The 22,500-nt window shown below is 33.3% G+C and overlaps 1 protein-coding gene across 36 annotated transcripts in view; it reads right to left on the bottom strand.

Moving 5' to 3' along the window:
- LOC145260441 (serine/threonine-protein kinase BRSK2-like) overlaps positions 1-22,500 on the bottom strand; it is a 685,204-nt gene that overhangs the window by 154,721 nt on the left and 507,983 nt on the right. For all 36 annotated transcript variants that reach the window (XM_080118482.1, XM_080118488.1, XM_080118489.1 and 33 more), the window contains 3 exons: positions 18,663-18,714; positions 10,285-10,397; positions 7,326-7,426 (listed from right to left, as the gene is read on the bottom strand). In XM_080118482.1, the coding sequence (XP_079974608.1) occupies positions 7,326-7,426; positions 10,285-10,397; positions 18,663-18,714 (266 nt within the window). The remainder of the gene's footprint in view (positions 1-7,325; positions 7,427-10,284; positions 10,398-18,662; positions 18,715-22,500) is intronic.

Below are 22,500 nucleotides of genomic sequence, written 5' to 3'. Positions count from 1 at the left end.
TTGCTTGTATTGAAAATGCTTGCTTCCTTGCTAGTCAATCAAACCATCTAATATAATTAGTCTTACTTTCAATTATATTTGAATCTAAAATACACAGTGACATTAGCTACGTTGCTAGGACTATTACTGAATAGATACACAATGCTTTGTGCTTGACCAAATTGACTGCATTTAATTATTAATCCCGACGCGCTATATACTAATAGTTTTTTCTTATTATGGTATAAGCACCCTTGCTGGATTGCTACGTATATCCAATATGTACTTTGCCTCTAAGACGACTGCCTATGTCTGATTTGCATGTTAAGTTAAAAAAAATTTTCTTCTCTTTTCAAATTAAACGTTACTTGGCGCTGAAAACTCTAATAATTAATCCTAACTGTATTCTGTAAGATTAATCTTCTCTTGAAAACTAACAATCTGCTCTACTCCCCAAGCTGCCACTAATACTCATACAATACACCTAACTTAGATGGGGGTCTTTAGCTTTCAGCCCTTAACCTTCGCATGCTGACCGATTGGAAGTCATGATCACTACTCACTAACAACAGTCTGTACTTAGATATACAACTATCTATATTACATAGCAATAGCTGTCCCTTCCTTAGCTTAGCAATGTTAAATACAAAAACTGAACCGATACTCTATAATGCAAAATATGACGTCCTGATTTTTAAATGAATACTGAAGATATCTTCATTAGAAATGGTAACCTACTTAATACCTACAATCTCCATATATTCGCATCTACTGGAAATATGACCATATATCTATCTATTGTACTATACATACTGTATACGACATAGCATATAATTTACTCCCAATTATACCTGTACTGTAATGTAATTCATATCAAAAATGATGTTACTTGTATCTATTGAATATACAACTTAACCCATCTGCTATCTAAAATATTCAGAACTTGTACAATTTTTTCTAGTTAATTCGTAATACCATACCATTCTGCAATGCATTATCATATTCCTAAGCCAACATAGAAATAAGAAAAGGAAACTTTCTTTTTTTTTTAACCTAAAGGAAAAAACAAACCATATTAACTCCTTCCAACAGACCTGTTTGCAAATATAGCTGCTTCCACTGCATGAACTCTTATTCAGCCCTCCTCCAGTAACAGACAATGAAATAGCAATGCCCTGTAATCACTTTGAGGAGTATAAATTTTCAGTTGATATATAACCCTTATAAACTAACCCGTTAACATTAACCACCAATGTGGGGGCACAGAAATACCTGGATTAGGACCCAGGTGCGGGGAAAAACTCTCTCGGTGCTGATGGACCCGTAGATCTTCCCAGGCCATCCATCTAGGAGAAGGAAAACTCTGAAGCTAAACTAAAGGGAGGAAGGCCTCTCCAGTCTTGGATGACAACCTTCCTAGAGCTGGTGACTCAAACAAATTACCGGTCTGCAAACTTAAACTGCTAAAGGAGTAGATAGACACTGTCTATCGCCTGGCTTCTATACTCCCTCTTTGCCTATTAGCTAGGCATAGAGGTCGAATCACAGGGAGTCGACAGACCTTCAGTGGTTGATCTTGTTTCCTGACTAGGGCAATGAACGCTGTTTTCCCCACTCCCGACACATTCCATCCCTTAAACTGGGCACTTGGCAGTGCTTGAATGCCATAATGCCAGTACAAGTAGATTGGGTAGACCATCGTCTGATGGGTTGAGGGTACCAAATAGACAGTTCCTGACTGGTAGTACAGGATCCCCCAACTCTTTGGTAGCACTTAGAGCGGCTGCTCCATCAACAGTTGTATAATATCAGGTTGTTTGTAGTGCCATGTCGTGCATGGAAAGGAACCCTGCATTCATCCTCGGTGGGCAATCCCAAGGCCACAATCCTAGTAGATGGCAGGACAACTGATGGTCTGCTTGTGTTGCATGTCTGGTATTCTGCATAACCACTTGTTCAGCATCCCTTACCTAAACTGAAACTCTTGAAAAAAAAAAAAAAAAAAAAAAAAAAAATGACAGTACAATAAAAAATTACGCTAAAACCAGGCCCAAACTCAAACAAAACCAACCTACCTTCTCCCTTGAGGCTTCCATTTATGAACATCCGTGGGCTTAGAACTAATTTAAATGATGTTGAAGCATTTCTCCTAACAAACACCCCGGATATCGTAGCCCTAAGTGAGACTAACCTACACTCCTCCATCCCCTCTAACTACTTTAATATGCCTGGGTATCTCCCACTCTGCCGTAAGGACTCTGACAGACATATGCACGGGCTTGGAGTATATATTCGGAACACCCTCCTCTTGACTAGAGAAACTACACTAGAATCGGACGATCAAGCCTAATGTGCTTAAGACTTAACATGCAACATAACATTAGCTACTTTTATTTTCTCTACCGCTCTCCCTCGACCCAGGACTATACCCAAACAAACAAAGTCTTTGACAGCATAGATATAGCACTTTCCCTCGGCACTAGCGCACAAGTGCATGTGTTTGGTGACTTCAATGTCCACCACAAAAACTGGCTTGGATTTTCTACTCACACAGACGCAGCTGGTATGACTACATATAACTTCTCTATATCTCATTCACTATCACAGATGGTTACGTTTCCAACCCATTTCCCAGACCAGCAAGAACAACACGCATCACTTCTAGATCTGTTTCTGAACACAGTTCCTGATGACTGTGTAACGAATGCCACAGCCCTCTTGGGAAAGTCGATCATGCAGTGGTAATAGTTGAAATAGCCCTAAACTTTAGAGCCAAAACTAAAGAGCCATTGCTCAAAACAACGAGATATTATAAAAAGGCTGACTGGGAAGCCATCAGGGATCTCATCAGGGATGGCCCATCGCAAAATATCTTCACTTCCTGCTGAACAGTGTGCAAATGAGACCACTGAATGGTTCAAAACAGCAATGGAAGCACATGTTTCCACACAGAAATTTTATAGCAAGCCCCACTCTCCCCAATGGTTTACTTCTACTTGTACCGCAGATTTAACTGACATAAGTCCAGTTCAAACAGACAGAAGTATATAGAAGCCAGAAGTAACTGTAAGAAAGAAATAGCGACAGCTAAGAGAGAATTTACTGAAACCACCAAAAAACGCATCGAAGCACAGAAATTAGGAACCCGTGACTTCTGGAAAATCTATAACAGTGTAGTAAATAATGGACAATCAACAATCCCCCCACTATCCAACAATCATGAGGTTGTTTGCTCTGCAACTGAGAAGGCTAACATGCTTGCCAGTCGGTTTGCCTCCAACTCACACTGGACCCTGCCAACCATCCCCTTCCTGACTTTCCCTTGCGGACAGACGCCACACTAGATGGTCTGAAAATCACCCCTGCTCAGGTGCATGCTATCATAAGAAATCTTGACACTGCAAAAGCATATGGACCTGATCTCATCCCGACTGTGCTATTAAAAAAGTGCTCTGCCGAAGTAGCTCCAGTTCTCTCCAAACTTTACAACTAATGCCTTAAGGAATCTTGCTTTCCTGCCTGCTGGAAAACTGCTTCTGTAGTACCAGTTTTCAAGAATTCTGGCGAAAGAACTGACCCAGTAAATTATCGCCCTATTAGCCTCCACCCACTTTTCGCCAAAATATTTGAGACAATAATTAACCAAGCTCTAGTCCATCACCTTACAGAGGCTAAACTTCTGACTGACCAACAATATGGATTTAGACAAGCCCATTCAACATCTGACATCCTAACTGTATGTAATCTCAGAACGTATATACCAGTCACTGGACAAAGTGGGAGAGGGTAGAGTGGTAGCTCTAGATATATCTAAGGCTTTTGACAGGGTATGGCATGAAGGTCTTCTCAGGAAAATCAGATCATATGGTATCACTGGAAGAATACATGGCATAATTAAATCCTTAGAGAAGAGAAAAATCCAGGTTGTCCTTGATGGTCGTACCTTCAAACAATATGATATAAATGCGGGAGTGCCTCAGGGGTCTATCCTGGGACCTCTGTTATTCCTAATATTCATAAATTACCTCCCTGACAAAATTGCCTGTGAGATGGGTATATATGCTGGCAACACCACACTCTATAACAAACATGACAGGAAAACAAATGAACACATATCTAAAGAAATGGCAGAAGCACTAGAGGATGACCTCCGATCTGTAATGGAATGGGGACATAAATGGACGGTCACATTCAATGCTGCCAAGACTAAACTCGTTTCCTTCAATAATTACAAGAAACCTTCTCTACCACCAATGACTCTTTATCTGAAAGTACATCTTTTAAACTTCTCGGCCTAACGCTCACAGGAAACATGAGTTGGAACAATTACATTGAGAGTATCGCCAGGGCCGCTGTGAAGAAGGTAGATTCTCTCTACCGTGCTAGAAAGATACTAACGCTCGAAAGTATCTTATACCTCTATAAGGCCACCATTCGCCCATGTATGGAGTATTGTTGTCATATTTGAGCTGGTGCATCTGCCACTAGTTTCTCACTCCTAGACAAGGTTCAAAAGAGAGTCACCAATCTGATAGGTTCTGAACTGTCATCTAAACTTCAGCTCCTGTCCCATCGACGAAATGTTGCATCCTTCTGCCTTTTCTACAAGTACTTTAACGGTGAATGCTCTGACGAACTGCAAGCACTTGTGTCCCCTCGACGTAAATACCCCCAACAAACCCAACAAGCAGCTAAATCCCACTCCTTCACAGTAGAGATCCCTAGATCTCCAGTAGTTTCTCCAGTAGTTTCTTCCCCAGGACAGCTTGACTTTGTAATTCCCTGCCGGGTCCCTGCTTCCCCAACTGTACTGACATGCAGAAGTTCAAGTGCAACGTGAACCGACATCTTGCTGCCCAACTCCCTACGCAGTACCCCTGATGCCTATGTCCCTGATAGTAGCCCCCTATAACAAAGTGGCAATATGCCTTGTTTGGGGTGAAAATGTAATAAAAAAAAAAAAAAATTATTACTGCTTGGAATCCAAGTGTGAATGGATTATAGTGTTAGTGCAAAAAATTTCGTTAAAATTTGAAAAATCAAATAATTTATGAAGTTGTAATCAGTTAAGATCATTATCGCTTTTTCTTGCTTCTTTGTTTTATCTAACATATTGAGCTTTTTATTATCTTGATAGGTTCTAATTTTAACATAACATTTATTATTATATATATGTCATACACATACAGTACTGTTTTGTTGTATCATAACTGATCAGTGTGGTAAGACTAGCACCTTTTTCTTGCCGGGGATTGACCCGACAACCATCGCGATAGTCGGCAGTTCTAACCACTGGCCCATTGGGTTGATGCTCATAAATGATCTCTTAAAATGTCTATTTAAATAAACATTCACCCACTGCTTTTACAGTACTCGATCTGTTTATTTACAAACAAACAAACAGCAGGCCTCACTTTATAGTCAATTAAGTAGTGGTTAAGGTACATTTACAACAGTATATATATACGAGCAAATAGTTAATAAAACATGTTAAAAAAAACTTTGAAAAAGAGTTAAAAATATTGTGAAGAAAAAGGTGATTTCACATGAAATCACCTTTTTCTTCACAATAATCCCTCTGCTTCACTTTTTGTTATCAAGTAAGATCTTTGACTTACTTGCAGTTTCATCAAATACTTTTGTATGCAAAATCCGATCCCGCATTTTGCTAATTCCTACCCTCTGATGAGAAGGAAAGTATTTCTTCGAAACTCCGCGGATTAAGGACTATCCACTTATCTAGTGTTTCCTTTTCAGATTAAATATTTTTTTTTAACTCTTTTTCAAAGTGTTTTTAACATGTTTTATTAACTATTTGCTCTTATTATAAGCTCTATCTCCTATTTGGTTTTATCGAGCTTTTACATCTGGTTGAGATTATTTTATAAATATTAATTCTTTAATATTTATAATATACTTTAGTTTTACCATCTTGGGTCGTTTTTGTAAATTTAATTGTAATTTTTATTTTATATATATGTTGCGGGGTTCGAATCGTTCGACTGGTAGTAATCGTGACACCCTGCACTGAAGAATCCCGAAAGGATGAAACACTAGTGTCTGTAGGTATTTAATTATTATAGTAAAAAAATAATTATATATATATATATATATTTGTTTTGGTAAGATTTTTTTTTAATTATTTCACTCTTTGTGTATGACATAATAATAACCGTTTATCTGTAAAAAATGTACCACAATTTTAACATGCTGGAGGTGCTGTTTTGTATGAAAAATAAATATTTGGATCTTGAAATGTACTATTGTATTCCCATGGCTTTACTTCGCGAATGAAGATTCTTTGAAGGTGGTTGTCCACGTCAACTGCAGGCACGTTTGTGGCTGACAAGCCCAATGCGAGACAAGCAGGCTCGGCCACAGCGGCTGCATTCAAAAGTTCCATCAGGTGCGGTTGCTGAGACTTCCCGAATCTTCCTCTTGTAGCGCCTTTTGTGCAGGATCTCTATGCGAAAGAATTCAAAGGAGGTGACAGCCTGGTGGACTGTGCGTCGCCAGGTGACACGGTCTGCAGTAAGAGTAGACCACTGGCGTTGGTCAATGTGGCAGGTTTCAAGTGACTTCTTCAGAGAGTCCTTGTAACGTTTCTTCGGAGCTCCTCTATCACGGGAGCCGGTGGATAGTTTGCCGTAAAGAGTTATTTTGGGCAGTCGGTGATCCTCCATTCTGAAGATGTGCCCCGCCCAGCGCAGTTGTGACTTTAGCAGCATAGCCTCGATGCTGGTGGTCCTCGCCCGCTGGATGACCTCAACATTGGTGACGTAGTCATACCAGAGTACATTGACACTGATGGAAACGCTCGAGGAGTCGTATGTGATGGCAGTAGGTTACCCATGTCTCAGAGCCATGTATTATATATATATATATATATATATATATATATCAATGCCTCTTTTCAGTCTTAAAAGATGAAGGATACCTCCTAGGGGAAGCTGTGTAAGGGTTGCGAAATCCCCAATCACACCTCTCCTGAATTGGCATTGCTTAAGTCCAGTAGCAAGGAGAAGTCCAAGACAACTGGAAACAATGCCAAGATAAGCGGAGAGCACATACAGCACCTGGAAGTCCCAAATGGTCACTGATCTGGTCTGTCCAGACTCATTGTTGCTTAAATTCGGTCATGTGACAGGAACCGGTGTATCAAATGTGACTATGCCATATATGTATATAAATACAAGGAGTTTGCTGGTTGGCTATTTGTTTTTAAATATATGGTTCAATCACGCAACACCTGAATGAGCCAAGAAACAAATCTGGCCATTCTGAATTGTAACTAAAAAGAAAGAAGAAAAACAAGGAAGAAAAAAAAAAAAGAAAGAATTACTGACCTGCATCATTCCGGCTCCTAATTTCAATGTCATCTTCTATACTAGGATTCCTTAATTTTCTATCTAACAGCAGAAAATATACAACCTTTTCTGTATTGTGTCTGCAAGAAAAAAGATAAAACATAGAACAATTCCCAATTTAGTTGCTTATATTTACTTGTTTAAATATATTGGTCTTTTAAATAAAGTTTTTTTTTTTTAATATTTTTTATTTTTTTTTTTACACACACATAAAAACTTTTTACAATATATACAAAAACAGTATCGGGTTTCATCACCAAACACCTTAAGAAAACACGTTAAATTTTGTAATTCTGAGTTCATACATTACGTATTTATCTGACACGCACAAAAAATGGGGTTCCTGTGGACCCTATTAGTGTTCTAGGGTGTTTTGAACACCCAGTTCACGAAAGGTTCAACTTTTTGATTCATTTTCGTTAATCTATATAATTATAAAACTCTGTGAACCTTGCTTGATTACTTGCAATTGGTCTTTGATGATCGGGCAATTCCATCTTTTAAAATAGAGATGATGACAGGTGAATATATATATATATATACATACAAACACACACACACACACACACACATACATACATGGGTTGTATCGATTGGTTTCCTAGATGTAAATCCAATGAAACCTGCATGATTATTAAAGAGTGTTCAATGCAGGACCAGAACAGAGCTGGTATATAGTCTGTTTATGTTTATTATACAAACATTATTGGTCATCTCCTGTTACATATGTGCATACATGTTTCAGTAGAGTCCCTATTCAGGGATGACACTTCATCAGACTCTTTTTTGGTTTGATGAAGTGCCATCCCTGAATTGGGACTCTACTGAAACATGTATGCACATATGTAACGGGAGACGACCAATAACGTTTGTATAATAAACATAAACAGACTATATATATATATATATATATATATATATATATATATATATATATATGGACATGGCTCAGAGACTAAGGAATGAGGGTGGAGAGTTGCATGTTTTGGTTTTGATTTTAGCTAATGGCACTCAAGTTATATATATATATATATATATATATATATACATATATATATATTTTTAGCTTTAGTCTCACTACTATATATTAGGTTCAATATAATAATCAATAAAGAATTGTCTCTATAATAATAAATATGTAATCTGCACGAATTAAAACATTATATTTTAGCATATTTTATAACCAGGCAATGCTAGGCAGCCTGCTAGTATGTAAACAAATGTAAAAAAAGAGAGCGTTAGTATCGGAATAACTCCATAAGTATGGACAAAACCAAAAGGCTAGAAAGATCTATTTGCAAAGAGAAAAGCGTTCACATATGAAAGAAGGATGTTTTTACCTACGCATGTTTGGAAATCAAATTGTATTTATGTGTGTATGTAAGTATGTGTTACATTATCTAATCCATATGTATTGACTATCGACATGTTGAATTCCTGTTGGCCACTGGTCTTCTGGGTAATTTTGAACAACCAGTCCATGAAGGGTTAATAATGAATTAGAAAAATAAAATATAGTTTCATTTTACATTTATCTATTATACTAAAGCTTAGTTAATCAACGTTTATTTCCCTATGAATTTTTGTTCCCTATACAACTTTCACTCTCTACTACTGCGTGTTGTTTAAGCTCCCCTCCTCTTTGTTGTATACATTAAGTAATTAGAGTTACTTCCCCTTGATTGTGATTACTCCCACTATCACCATTGCCTGCAACCTCCCACCATAGTCACGTGGTATTTCTTAGTAGTAACAACTAATCTTTTTCTATGTTAATAAAATGATTGTTTCATTAAAACCTATATCACTCTTCTCTCTTGATGTTGTCACTAATATGTTACTAATATTATTCTTCAATGACATACACCTGTATCAGCATAATATAAAAAATGTATCAGCATAATATAAAACTCTTCTTATTTACAACAGTTTCTATCATTCTTGTTTCTCTCTGTTTTTTTACAGTAAAAGGCAATAAAGAAAGTACACTGTACTAGCTGTACCTACCTGGCATTGCCTGTGATACTTTTTAATTTCAATTTGTTTTCACATTTCTTAAACTTATACAGAAAAAGAAAGAAAATTTTAGTTTGTAAGGTATCTAGTCTATCAGTCATGTGTGCGATGATGTACGGAAATAAAACCGGGTCAGTGAGGATTGAGGACATGTCTTGCATAGAGAGAAATGATATCAGAATGATATAATGGACGTTTAATGTAAGTCTTAAAGACAGGCTTAGATCTGATGACCTCAGAGGATGTGCAGAACACAAAACTTTGTTGGTTTGATCAAGTTGAAAGAATAAATGAGAGTTCTTGGGTTATTCGATGTAAAAGAATTGAGGTAGCAGGGTAAGTTAGCAGGGAAATACAAATATGGGATGAAGTGGTCAGAGATAGCTTAGTTTGGAAGTCAATTTCTAAAAGCTATCCAACACATGTCAGCATGTAAAATAGACGTTAAACTGATGATGATAATAATGATGACGATGCTTTATTTATTAGCTCTATCATTATTGTCATGCCAACTGCTCAACTGAACTCCAATCTATGGCCCCTCCCCTTGCCAAACTTTCACAAAAACTACTCAATTAGCTACAACCACTATATATGATTCCCCCACTCTTTATCTGTACCTAAATCTAAATGCAGATTCCATGAACAAAGCTTTTTTCCCCAGGACCCCCCCCCCTTGTGGAATACTGTTCCGCTGTCCTACTTTCCAGTTGAATAAAACACAGTCAAGCACTTGCCATGAAAATCAAAATAAAGCAGAGTAGACTTGCATGTGCATGCATTTGGACACATTTAACTTTATCAATTTGTTATTTCACAGGACTAATTTATCAAGACAGAACTTATGGGAAAGCTAAATATAAATAACAAAACACCAGAAAAAGAAAACCAAACCAAAACAAACAATGAAGAATTTACTCACTTTGAACTTAATAATTCCTGTACAAGTTTTTCTTTATCTTTAAAGCACTGAAGCGAGTTCATAGTCGACAAAACATCTGGATCTAAGTCTTCGACGGAGGGAATAATGGAAGTCTGAAGAAAAGAAAATTTGATTCTGTAAATGTTATATGTTGAAAATGTCATATCCCAAAAATGTAATAGAATGAATAATAGAAACCTGAAGAAAAGAAAAATTTATGCTGTAATATCAAATGATGAAAAATGGCCTTCTGAAGAAAAAAAAAACAATAATACTGTAAATGTTACATGTTGTAAATGTCATACGGTAAAAATGTCACATGTGATAAAAGTTATGTCATAAAAATGTTACATGTTGTAAATGATATATTATAAAAATGCCACATGTGGTAAATGCCATATGATAAAAATTTCACATGGTAAATGCCATATGATAAAAATGTCACATGGTAAATGTCAGGTCATAAAAATATCACCTGTTGTAAATGTCATATGATAAAAATGTTACATGTGGTAAATGGCATATCATAAAAATATCCCATGAGGCAAATGCCATATGATGAGAATGTCACATTTGGCAAATGCTATATCATGAAAATGTCAAATGTTGTAAATGCTATATTATAAAAATGTCACATGTGATAACTTCCATATGATCAAAATGCCACATGTGGTTAATGTTATATGATGAAAATGCTACATGTAGTAAATGTTATATGTTCAAAATGTCACATGTTGTAAATGTAATATGATCAATATGTCACATGCTGTAAATGTCATATTATCAAAATGCCACATATAAATTTCACATGATCAAACTATTGTATACTGCAAATGTCATATAATCAAAATGTCACATGTTATAAATGTCATATAATCAAAATGTCACATGTTATAAATGTCATATGATCAAATGAAATTTAATTGCTTAAGGATGAAGGAACAAAATCTGATTCAAGAAAAAAGGTGAATTTTTTTATCCATCAAGAAAATGCTTGCTCCATCTATTATATAAAGAGTTGTTGTGTGTGTATGTCCAGCTAAAGGTAAAAAATTATAAAACAAATACCGACAAAGTCGGTATTTGTTTTATAATAAATAAATAAATAACAATACATCAGAGACAAACTCGCAACATCTCTTCTGTGGGATAGAGATTGCAGGGAAGAGAAAAGGACATCTCCTACGAGGCTACGAAGTCTATTTTGAATTCTATCAAGGCAGGACAAGTCCTTTCTAGCAGCTCCTGCCCAGATGTGGCAACAGTATTCCATCATTGGACGTACCTGGCTCTTATATAGATAGAGAATTGCATCAGCAGTGAGATATCTACTGGATCGATAGAAAGATCCCACCATTTTTCCAGCGGCCTTAGCAACAGATTTGATGTACGTGTTCCATTTAAGATCAGGAGTAATGGTCAAGCCCAAAAGCTTGTCAAAACTTGAGGCCTCCTGAAGATGAGAGCCATTCATTTCAATTGATGCCATATGTGGATCAGAATGTTGATGATATAAAGAGAGAAGCTTGGTTTTAGATGCATTAAAAGTAACCAGCCACTCCTTTCCCCATTGTACCACATATTGTTCATGCAGAAATAGTTTTAATCAAAACTTTCCTACAAAAGAACAAATATTTTTGATGTCTCTCCTTCGGTAAAAGAGTAAATGTTCGTGTTAGTAGTTAAAAATCTGCAGCTTGTTACATGCGGGTTTTGTTCACATTGATTGGGATATGAGGTGATTTCTATCAAATCGCTAGAGCCTTACTTCCTTATTTTTTTTTGTTGTTGTTCTTATTTGGCTGGATTTTACTTCTCTTTCATTCCCCTCTTTCTCCTTAAAATTCATGGGCATTGGTTTTGTTTGCAAATAATGTAATTAAATGTATTTATATTGATTTTGTTAAATAATTAAATAAAATATTTTATTTCATAAAATTTATATTTTTTAATTAACCACTAATTCATTTTAATGGACTTTCTGCAAGTGCATGATGAAGCCACCCATTTTAGATGACGAGTGGTCAATTTGGTAGGAATAATAAAATAAAGCAGATTTATAAAAGAAAAAAACATTTCATCAAAATAAAAGATTAATGCTTGATAAATTACTATGAAAAACAACAAAAGAAATTACTGATTTAAGTAGCCAATAGCTAAAAAAGCTGAAATTGAGCTGAATTTATCATCCTAGGAGGGATATGGCTACTGTGTGTTGGGGGGGGGGGAGAGAAAGAGAGAGAACCTTTTTCCAAAACAATTCCAATAAATTTCAACGAAGAAAGCTAAAATTAAGAGAAAGACACCAAGTGCACATGTGGAGGGAGAAGGAGACAGGAAGCCATTCTTTGGCGAAACGAAAGTCTTTTTTTTAACTGCCCTCTCTGTTTCATGAAACGTTTGAAGTATCAGCCTTATTATTATTATTAGCAGTAGTAATAGTAGCATCAGGAAAAGAGAAAGAAAGATAACATGAGAGAAAAAGAGAAATAAAGTCTAGCCAAATAACAAAAAAAAAGAAAAGAAAAGATGAATAAATAAAAAATAAGGAGGTAAAGCTCTAGCGATTTGACAGAAATCATCTTAAAAAAGAAAAAAGCAGATCCAACTAATAAGCAGAGAACTAATATTTATGAGAGATATAAAAGATATGTGGAAATCTACCTTTTCTGGATCTAAAAAAAAAAAAAAAAAAAAAAAAAAAAAAGTGTAATTGTGCTAAACAGAAAAGAACTCACATCTGTCCTTAAAAAAGATGAACTGTTGAAGTTATTTTTTTTAAATTTTATTTTGTAATAATGTGTTCAAATTAACAGCTGTTTGTTTATATGGATGATGTGAGATTGTTGCTTGCTTTTGATTTAAGTACATCAGAAGAATGTTTGATTACCCAACTTGTATTTTAGAAGCAAGTTGTACAAAGTATTTTTGTTGATTTGTCTTATTCCCTCCTTCCTTTGTTCCAGCTTGTTTGAATCATTGGTCTTGTGATCTTTATCAATTTGCCGTTTTGAGACCTCGCTGTAATACAGCTTCCTATTCCAGAAGCTTATTTTCAAGAACTGCAAGCATGTAGAATTCTCTTCCAGTTGACTGTTTTCCTCCTAGCTATAGCCTTGGTCTTTTTTCCTGATATATGTACCAATGGCATTCACCCTAGATAAGCTGAACCAGCTTCTCCGAAAAAGGAAGTATCAATAGAATATTTAATTCACAACTGGTCCCCAGTTGCATGTGTGTCCCGGTCATGAGAGATGACAACCCTAGGTCTTTGCTGTTTTTGCAGGGAAGCGTCGACATTCTCCTACATACAGCGCCAGGTATTCCCAAATGGGCACCCATCTGGTACTTACCAGGCGTAATGTTGTGTAACATTAGTGATCTAACGAGAACCAGTGCGTTAATGTGATTTTGTTGTATATTAATAAAGAATAAATTAAAAAAAAAGACAACAAAAAGTTAATATCAAAATCGTCTGTGTTAATTGCATTTTACAAAGACTGGGTGTATTATGTCAAATTGTATTGGTACGTTAACATAATTTACCCTTTAGTAACTGTGCCTGTGGTTTTACCCCTTTGTATATCATACAAAGTATCACCTTACACGTTTTACTGTTTCTTCACGATTGTTATTTTTCCTCTTTCTTCTGAAAGGTGTACGTCTGCGACAAGGAGAGTAGAAAGTGAATCTTGACTTTACTTTCGGCAGCCCTGTAACTCTCTCTTCCCTTATTTTGTCCCTTAGTACTCACATTCCAGGAGCAACGTTTCTGACAAAGAGGAAAGAATTGCTGTTTTCTAGGTCAGGATCTATTTCAGCTAACAATTATCATTGGCATTTTTCTTTAGCTCCTTATATCAAGTGGCTTCATGAGTGATTTCCATAAAAAAAAAAAGAGAGGGATTTTCATTAAAAAATAAAAACATAAAAAAAAAAACGAGGGTAGCTTCATATATTTAAAACAAAGACATGTTACGATACATGCACAAAGGTGGAATATTTTAGAGGCTAATCACGTTCAAGCCTAACAGACACTCTATGTTTGAACATAATTTGCCTCCAAGATATTTCAACATTGTACATAATGCTTCTTTATTTTTAATATATATAGTTTCCCTCATCCCCCCTCTTCCATTAATAAAACTCCTTTGCTACAGCTCTTGAGTAGTGATGACGAAACCGGTTGGCAGACATTTTTTTCTCTTTTAATCATGAATATTAAAAACATAAGTCTTCCTTCTGTAATTGCTATATTGAAATTTTGTAGTCCCCACCCCAGCAAAAAAAAAAAAAAAAAAAAAAAAAAAAAAAAACAGGAGATGGTTGTTAGTTTTACTACCTGATTTAAGATGTCTAAATTATTACTATGCTGTGTCTGTTCCTTCTTTGTTCCGGTGACATAATAAAGAACCAATAAAACGAACGAGATGTTAGTGCCAAGTATAATAATTGCAATTAGCAATGTCTTGATATGTTTTATCCAGCCAAGAAAAAGTCTTTATTCTTTGGAAATTTTATTTCTTAACCCATTAAGCAGTGTTAGAGTGGTGATGGGGAGGTCGAGCTTTCTTGCCAGGGCTTGGCTGTGCTTTCTTTTATGACTGATCACTTGTTATCATCATCATCATCATCTCCTGTTTGGCATGCTGTGGGCACTGTAGCAGTCTGCTAAAGGAGAGGAGGAAGCTGGGTGCTGATTGGATACGTGGGAATGAGATTCCTTTCCTGGCGCCCATTTTGAATCAGATTCAAGACACAAAAAGGTGCGCTTTTCATCTTTAAGGATACAGAAGTTAAAAATTTCGACTGGCCTGGCCTGAAGAAAAAGTCCCTGGCGATTAATTAAAAAATTTCCTATTGAAGGAAATAAAAAAATTCGCTTTTCAAAAAAAAAAAAGGAAAGTTTATTGTCAAGACGAGAAAGTCCAAGCAAAAATCAAACTCCAAGCAGTTAAAAAAGAGAATAATTCCCTTTTCACAGGGAAAACAAAGTAATATATATATATATATATATATATATATATATATATATATATATATATATATATATATATATATATATATAACAAAAAGATCATTTTTTTTTTTTTAATCTAACGTTTGTGGAGAAGAAACTCCCCAAAATATCTAAGCTTTTTGAAGGTTTTGGTAAATCTTTAATTTCCACTTTAACATTCACCTTTAAATAAACGACTTTTATAAGTCTTCGGGTCTGCTGAAAACGAATATCACATACAAATTTGGAGTAGACAAGTAGTTTTCTGGATATTAAGACACTTTTTCCAGTGTATTTTACTTAAATGTCAGTGGCGTTCGCCATTCTTAACATGTGGAGGAGGGGGATGATTTGTAACACATATGCATTAGTACTTTTCTGTTGGGAAAAACATGGCTAGTAGTGAAAACATAATGGATTACATTAGATAATAAAGGTCTTAATATCTAGAAAATAACTTGTCTGCCCCAAATTTAAATGTGATATTCGTTTTCAGCATACCCGAAAACCTTCAAAAGTTGACATTTTAAAAGGTGAGTGTTGAGGTGAAAAGAAACTAAACAAATTTCAATTTTTTATATAAAAGAAGGAGAATTTAGACTTATTAAAAAAAAAAAAATAAAAAGAAAATATTAGAGGATGACTGAAAAAAAGGGATAGTTGAAGAAAGTTTTATGAAAGACAATTTTTATTACATGTCCTTTGTTTTTCATTTAAGTAAGACCGTTATTGTTTTATTTTTGTTTGTTTTGAGATCGAAAAGTAAAATTAGTTCCTATTTTTCTCCATTTTTTAAATGATCGTTTTAGGTAAGAAATTAAACTTTGTCACACGAGGCCATAATTAGGTTTATGTTTTTTTTTTTTTTTTTTTTTTTTAATTTGTTACTTCAGTTAACTTTGTTAACCGTGCTTTGGCAAGTAAAAGCAACAGTTTTAATTTCTTTGTATTAATAAAATGGACTTAATTACTTTCAGGGTCTAGTTTATTATTTGCTCCTTGAATTGTAACATATGAAAATCCAACTCTAAAAATGATTGTGCAATAAAATGAATTATTAAGGCATACTATAATGAATTATTTATATATACAATTAATGAAATGAATCATTTAAATCTCTACAATTATATAAATGCAACTTTGTGAGTGTGTGCGTGAGTTCGTTCCTCATAGACTCCAAAACGGCTGAACAGATTTTCTTTAAAATTTACAGAACTTTATTGTATAAGTGTGAGAGTTATCTAGTTTTGTCTCATAATACCCCCGATAATTACCGATAACTGATAATTGAAACCGTTATATTAATTCATCTATCATCAGTAAAGCCATTTTTTCCACGTTTTCGCTTAGCAACAATGATAGAACAACAGGCCATGAAAATTCTACTGTGGGTAAGTTGATAGCATTTTTTTTTTTTGTTTTTTTTGCATGACATGGTTTGTAGGTTCAAACTCTGCACGTAAATTTCTTTCTTTTTTTTTTTCATTAACTGCAAAGAATTTTATAAGACTTGAAAATTTACATGATTTTTTTTGTTTTTTTTCTTGCCTGATGTGGTCTGTAGGTTCAAACTCTGTACATAAATTTCTTAATGATTTTTTTTTCATTAACTGGAAAGAAGTTTATATAAAATAATTTTATAAAAGAAACAGCAGGTTCTCTAGAGTGCAATGTAGAATAACATATTTTGGACTAAGTTATTGCATGGAAACATATGAAGCTTCTTCCCGGGCGATTTCACGGATTTCAATGACAATAAAAATATAGGAGTGTGAAATATTCGTTGATCATCATTCAACCCCAGGCAACGTCGGGTCTCTCTGCTAGTATACAATAATTGTTATTAATAATATATAATATTTGATAATAATTACTATTAATAGTAACTGCTAAGACATACAATAAAAATGAATTGTTTAGATATACTGCTGTGAATTATTCAGATATACAATAAAATTGAATTATTTAGATATAAAATTAATAAAATGAATTATTTAAATATATGATACTTTAAATTATTTAGAAATCCAATAAAGATAAATTATTTCGATATACAATTATGGATTATTTAGATATAGAATAAAATTGAATTATTTAGACAGCCAAAGAAAATGATGCACATTGTAGAACATTTGGATATACAATAAAATTTAATTATTTAGATATACAATTAATGAAATGGATTATTTAAATATGCAATGATTTAAATTACATAGATATACAAGAAAATACATGATAATAGAAATTATAAATTATGTAGAAAGATAAAATATATGATAATAGAAATGATGAATTATTAGATGGATAAAATACATGATAATAGAAATTATAAATTATTGGATGGATAAAATGCATGATAATAGAAATTATAAATTATTAGATGGATAAAATGCATGATAATAGACATTATAAATTATTAGATGGATAAAATGCATAATCATAGACATTATAAATTATTAGATGGATAAAATGCATAATAATAGACATTATAAATTATTAGATGGATAAAATGCATGATAATAGAAATTATAAATTATTAGATGGATAAAATACATGATAATAGAAATTATAAATTATTAGATGGATAAAATACATGATAATAGAAATTATAAATTATTAGATGGATAAAATACATGATAATTGAAATTATAAATTATGTAGAAAGATAAAATACATGATAATAGAAATGATGAATTATTAGATGGATAAAATACATAAAAGAAATTATGGATTATTTAGATAGTTAATATAAATTATTTAGCTATATATCATGGATTATTTAGATATGCAATAAAATGTAATTATTTAGACCTATAATTAATGAAATAAATCACTTATATATGCAATGATTTAAATTATTTAGATATTCAATAAAATACATTATTTAGAATAAGTTATTTAGATATATAATAAAATTAATTATTTATATATACAATTAACAAAATGAATTCTTTTAACAGGCAAACATTTGAATTAGACATACAATAAAATATATTATTTAAATATACAGTTATCAATAATTTTAATATATAATAAAATTAATTATTTATATATACAATTAACAAAATGAATTCATTTAATAGACAAATATTTGAATTAGACATACAATAAGATACATTATTTAAATATACAGTTATGAATAATTTTAATATATAATAAAATTAATTATTTATATATACAGTTAATAAAATGAATTCTTTTAATTGACAAACATTTGAATTAATTAGACATACAATTAAATACATTATTTAAATATACAGTTATGAATTATTTCGATATATAATAAAATGAATTATATAATTAACAAAACGAAAATATAGGGAATAATAAAAAAAAAAATAACCCTGTTATTTATCAACAATAGGATATAAATTCCTACCTGGACTACTTGGGCCACTGGTAATTCTAATTCAATCTGACCTTGGACATCTCTGCAAAATACAATTGGTGGAAAAATTATTGCAAGAAGCGAATGAATTTTTACTATTTTCTGTCGGCATTTTGTGGCAGGCATACATAAATTCAAACAAATAATCATATTATAGCTTGGGTTAATGCATAAGAAAAAGAATAAATCATCACAGTATATGTACAATGCATGGTTGACTTCATTTTTATTTCTTTATAATTAAAAAAAATATATAAATTTTAAACAGTATTTTTTTTCATATTATTTGGATTGTTGAGACTAACCTCCGACCTTCTTCAGGTGTATCTTGTTGAACTCGGCAATCTTTCTGTCAAACTCAGGAATCTGCATGGAATTTCAAACGGAACCCTTTATTTAATACACGAGGATAGCACACTTCCCTTCTTTCAGGCATAACTGGATAGAAGTCCTAAGTAATTCTCAATTGTATTTTGAGCGTACTTCATTTTGAACCTTCAACCTCTACTACGCCAATGGATAAAGTACTTGGTAAAGTTCAGTTGCAAAGTTATACTCTTCTGGAGGTTGAAAGCTCAATCCTCAGTGCGGGCAACACTCAAAATACAATTGCAAATTACTTAGGCCTACTATCCAGTCATGACTAGGGCTATGACAAGAGATTATTCTTTTCATTATTTTGACTCTCGAGTATATATCAGTCGATATCTTATATGTTTTTAGATAGAGTGATGTGGTTCTTGATTGATTTACTGTGTCTAACTGCGTCAGATATACAATTGAGAGTTAAAACAATGATACGAATATTCTCTTGTCAAAGCCCTAGTCATGACCAATTGAACGAGAACATGCTACCCTTGTGGATTAAATAAAGGGTTCTGTTCGAAATTCCATGCAGATTTCCAAATTTAACAGAAAGATTCCCGAGTTCAACAAGATACACCCGAAGAAGTTCGGAGGTTACATCAACTGAAATGTTGTAAAAGATACTAAAAATTAGGACAGTAGTCCAAAGAATCCAAATAATAAAGAGATAGAAAGTGTTTATTTGGCAATGGCTTCCCAATCAAACAGTTTCTCATCATTTTAGACAGCTTCAATTTTACAGGAATATAACATTTTTTACTTTCTCCCACACATGATAATCAGTCATGCAGAAAATTGGCGAAAGACTAAACCAACTTTAGCAGAACTAAACTTAAACTTAGATTAGGGTTCCTTTAAGTTTTATATATATATATATATATATATATATATATATATATATATATATATATATTACAGGGTGATCCAAAAGTAACTCCCTATTCTAAAATAACTATAATTTATTCAAATGCTGTTATATGCTTCTCGATTTTTGTGTGTATGTTACTTAATGTGTGGTAATTAAATCTATACTTTTGTTTTCTTTTCAGATTTGTTATATGAATTTGGTTTTTAATCTTGAAGGGAGAAGTTATTAGTTCCATCTCGCAAGAGTTTGTGAAATCAGATGAGGCGGGTTCATGGTCAACTTGAAAAGCTGGCAGCGAATGGTGGTGTCCATATTGAACTTTAAATAAAAATCCATGTAATATACTTTCTTCTCCTATTCATTAATCGGAGAAATTACACTTCAAAAATATATTATAATTATTTTAGAATAGGGAGTTACTTTTAGATCACTCATAAATCAGTTCACTTCAAATTCTGTAGAAGTACCAACAAATCTTTTTAAACTCAAAAAAATTCAATTATAAAAATAGATCAAAGGTTTCCAATTTTATTTTGCTTGTGGATAGCCTGAAAGCTATTTTATAATCTGTGGACCGACCGACCACACACACACACGCGCACACACACACACACACTAGCATTAAAACAAATTTCACAAAAAAACAATCATTCAGATATAAATTTTGAAAGTAAATCAAGACAGCAGATTTTCTACAAAGTGCTCAATATATTTTTTGATAGAGCTTAATAACAATAAGAAATATCTGATTTATTAGCCATTTGCTTCTTCATCTTTCAGATTCTTCATCACCTTCTGCTAATAATTCCACTTTTAATTGTTGGTTAGCAACCTTTTTTTTTTTTTTGTTTTACACAGTGATCACCACTTATCAAGGCCCGGAAGCCACTCAGGGATAAGGGTTATTGCAAGTACATTACGTTAGTGTGGAGATTTGATGAAGTGTTTACTTAAGGGGACGGTTCATTAGGAATTTGTTAATATTGGACTTGAAGACATCCAAGTTCAGAGTTCCACAAGCGTGCAGTTCCAAGAAAGAAGCTTTGTTCATGGAATACGCGTTTTCATTTAGGCACAGATATAGAGTGGGGGAAATTTTTGACAGTGGATTCAGCTAGACGGGTGTTTTTCGTGAAAGATTGTCTCCCATTGTCTCTCAACATGTCTGTTTGCTTCTAAATGCTTCCACTATTGTCACATTCTGCTTTTTTTTTTTAAGCAGGTGGGTCTCCATGCATGCAAATTATGGATACTCTCAGCCCCCGGCAATGTGTCATACAGTTCTTGCAAATGTCAGTGGGCACTTTTAACTCGGTAAGTGCAAGCATTTATAATCATAAAATTATTAAAAACAAAAAGGGGAAAAAATCACTAAATCACAGTATGAGTTTATTGCAAGAACTGAGGTGAAAAAAATTCTGTGCAGGCATAAAAACATTTTTTTTTTTTTGGTTAAATTATATGAGGAATCTTTTCAAGTTAAAATCTATTGAGAAATACACATTTTGTATTGAGAAATACACACTTTAAATCTGTAAACATTAGGTAACTCTATTCAATATGGCTCAAAAGAGACGGACATTTTCGTTAACTTGTTATTCTTTACCTAATGTTTACATATTTAAAGTGTGTATTTCTCGATAAAATATGTGTAGTTATTAATATATTTTAACTCAAAACGATTCCTTATATATATATAACAAAATTTTTTTTTTTAAATATGTACAGATTTTGTTTTTCTTGCAATAAACTCACACCGTAATTTAGTGTGTTTGCCAACAAAAGATGAAAATGTCTTTAATATAATTTCTGAAAACTCTTGATGAAATGACGTTGCATGTTTTTAAGATTTCTATAAAAGAAACATATTTTTTTCGGTTGGAAATTTTTAATAATATGAATTCAACTTATTCAGTTTCTTCTTCTTCTTTTTCCTCATAACGTCATTTGCTACCCGAACTAACTCTGCAAACGGAAGTGTGCTACTCTCACTTCCTCTTCCTAATACCAGGTCCCCAAATCCCACTACCAATGATAGTGTGACACGAGAGTAAGGAATGCATTTGCATATTAATATTAGAATACTAGTTTAACTAACAATGTTTGTGAAACGTAGCACATGGGCAGACTCATAACTAGAGCTGTGACAACAGTATATTCTTTTCATTCGTTTGACTCTCAAGTATATATCCGACACAGTAAGACACAGCCAATCAACCGAGAACCACATCAGTCTATATAAAAACATATAAGATATTAACAGATATATACTCTAGAGACAAAACAATGAAAAGAATATGCTGTGTCACAGCCCTACTTCATAACTAAGTAGCAATGATGAGGACAATAGCCCAAAGATAGACAATGAAAATCATGTAGAATTATTTTACATTAGCAGGGGGCGCCCGACCTTGCCTGGTCATAAATATTTTAATTCATGCAGATTTTGTATTTATTATTACAAAGCCAATTCTCTATTGAATCGTTATAAATATAATGCCGATTTCAAAAGTTAAAATAAAAGAAGACTTGGGTGTCATCAGCGAGGATTGAAACCAAAACATTTAATGCTTCAACCGCATTCCGTACTGCTAT

This window comes from Euprymna scolopes, chromosome 36, assembly GCF_053919585.1.
Source record: "Euprymna scolopes isolate OS-2025 chromosome 36, ASM5391958v1, whole genome shotgun sequence".
Lineage (NCBI taxonomy): Eukaryota > Metazoa > Mollusca > Cephalopoda > Sepiida > Sepiolidae > Euprymna > Euprymna scolopes.
The sequence above is the reverse complement of the archived record's forward strand: the minus strand, read 5'-3'. Positions and strand labels throughout refer to the sequence as shown.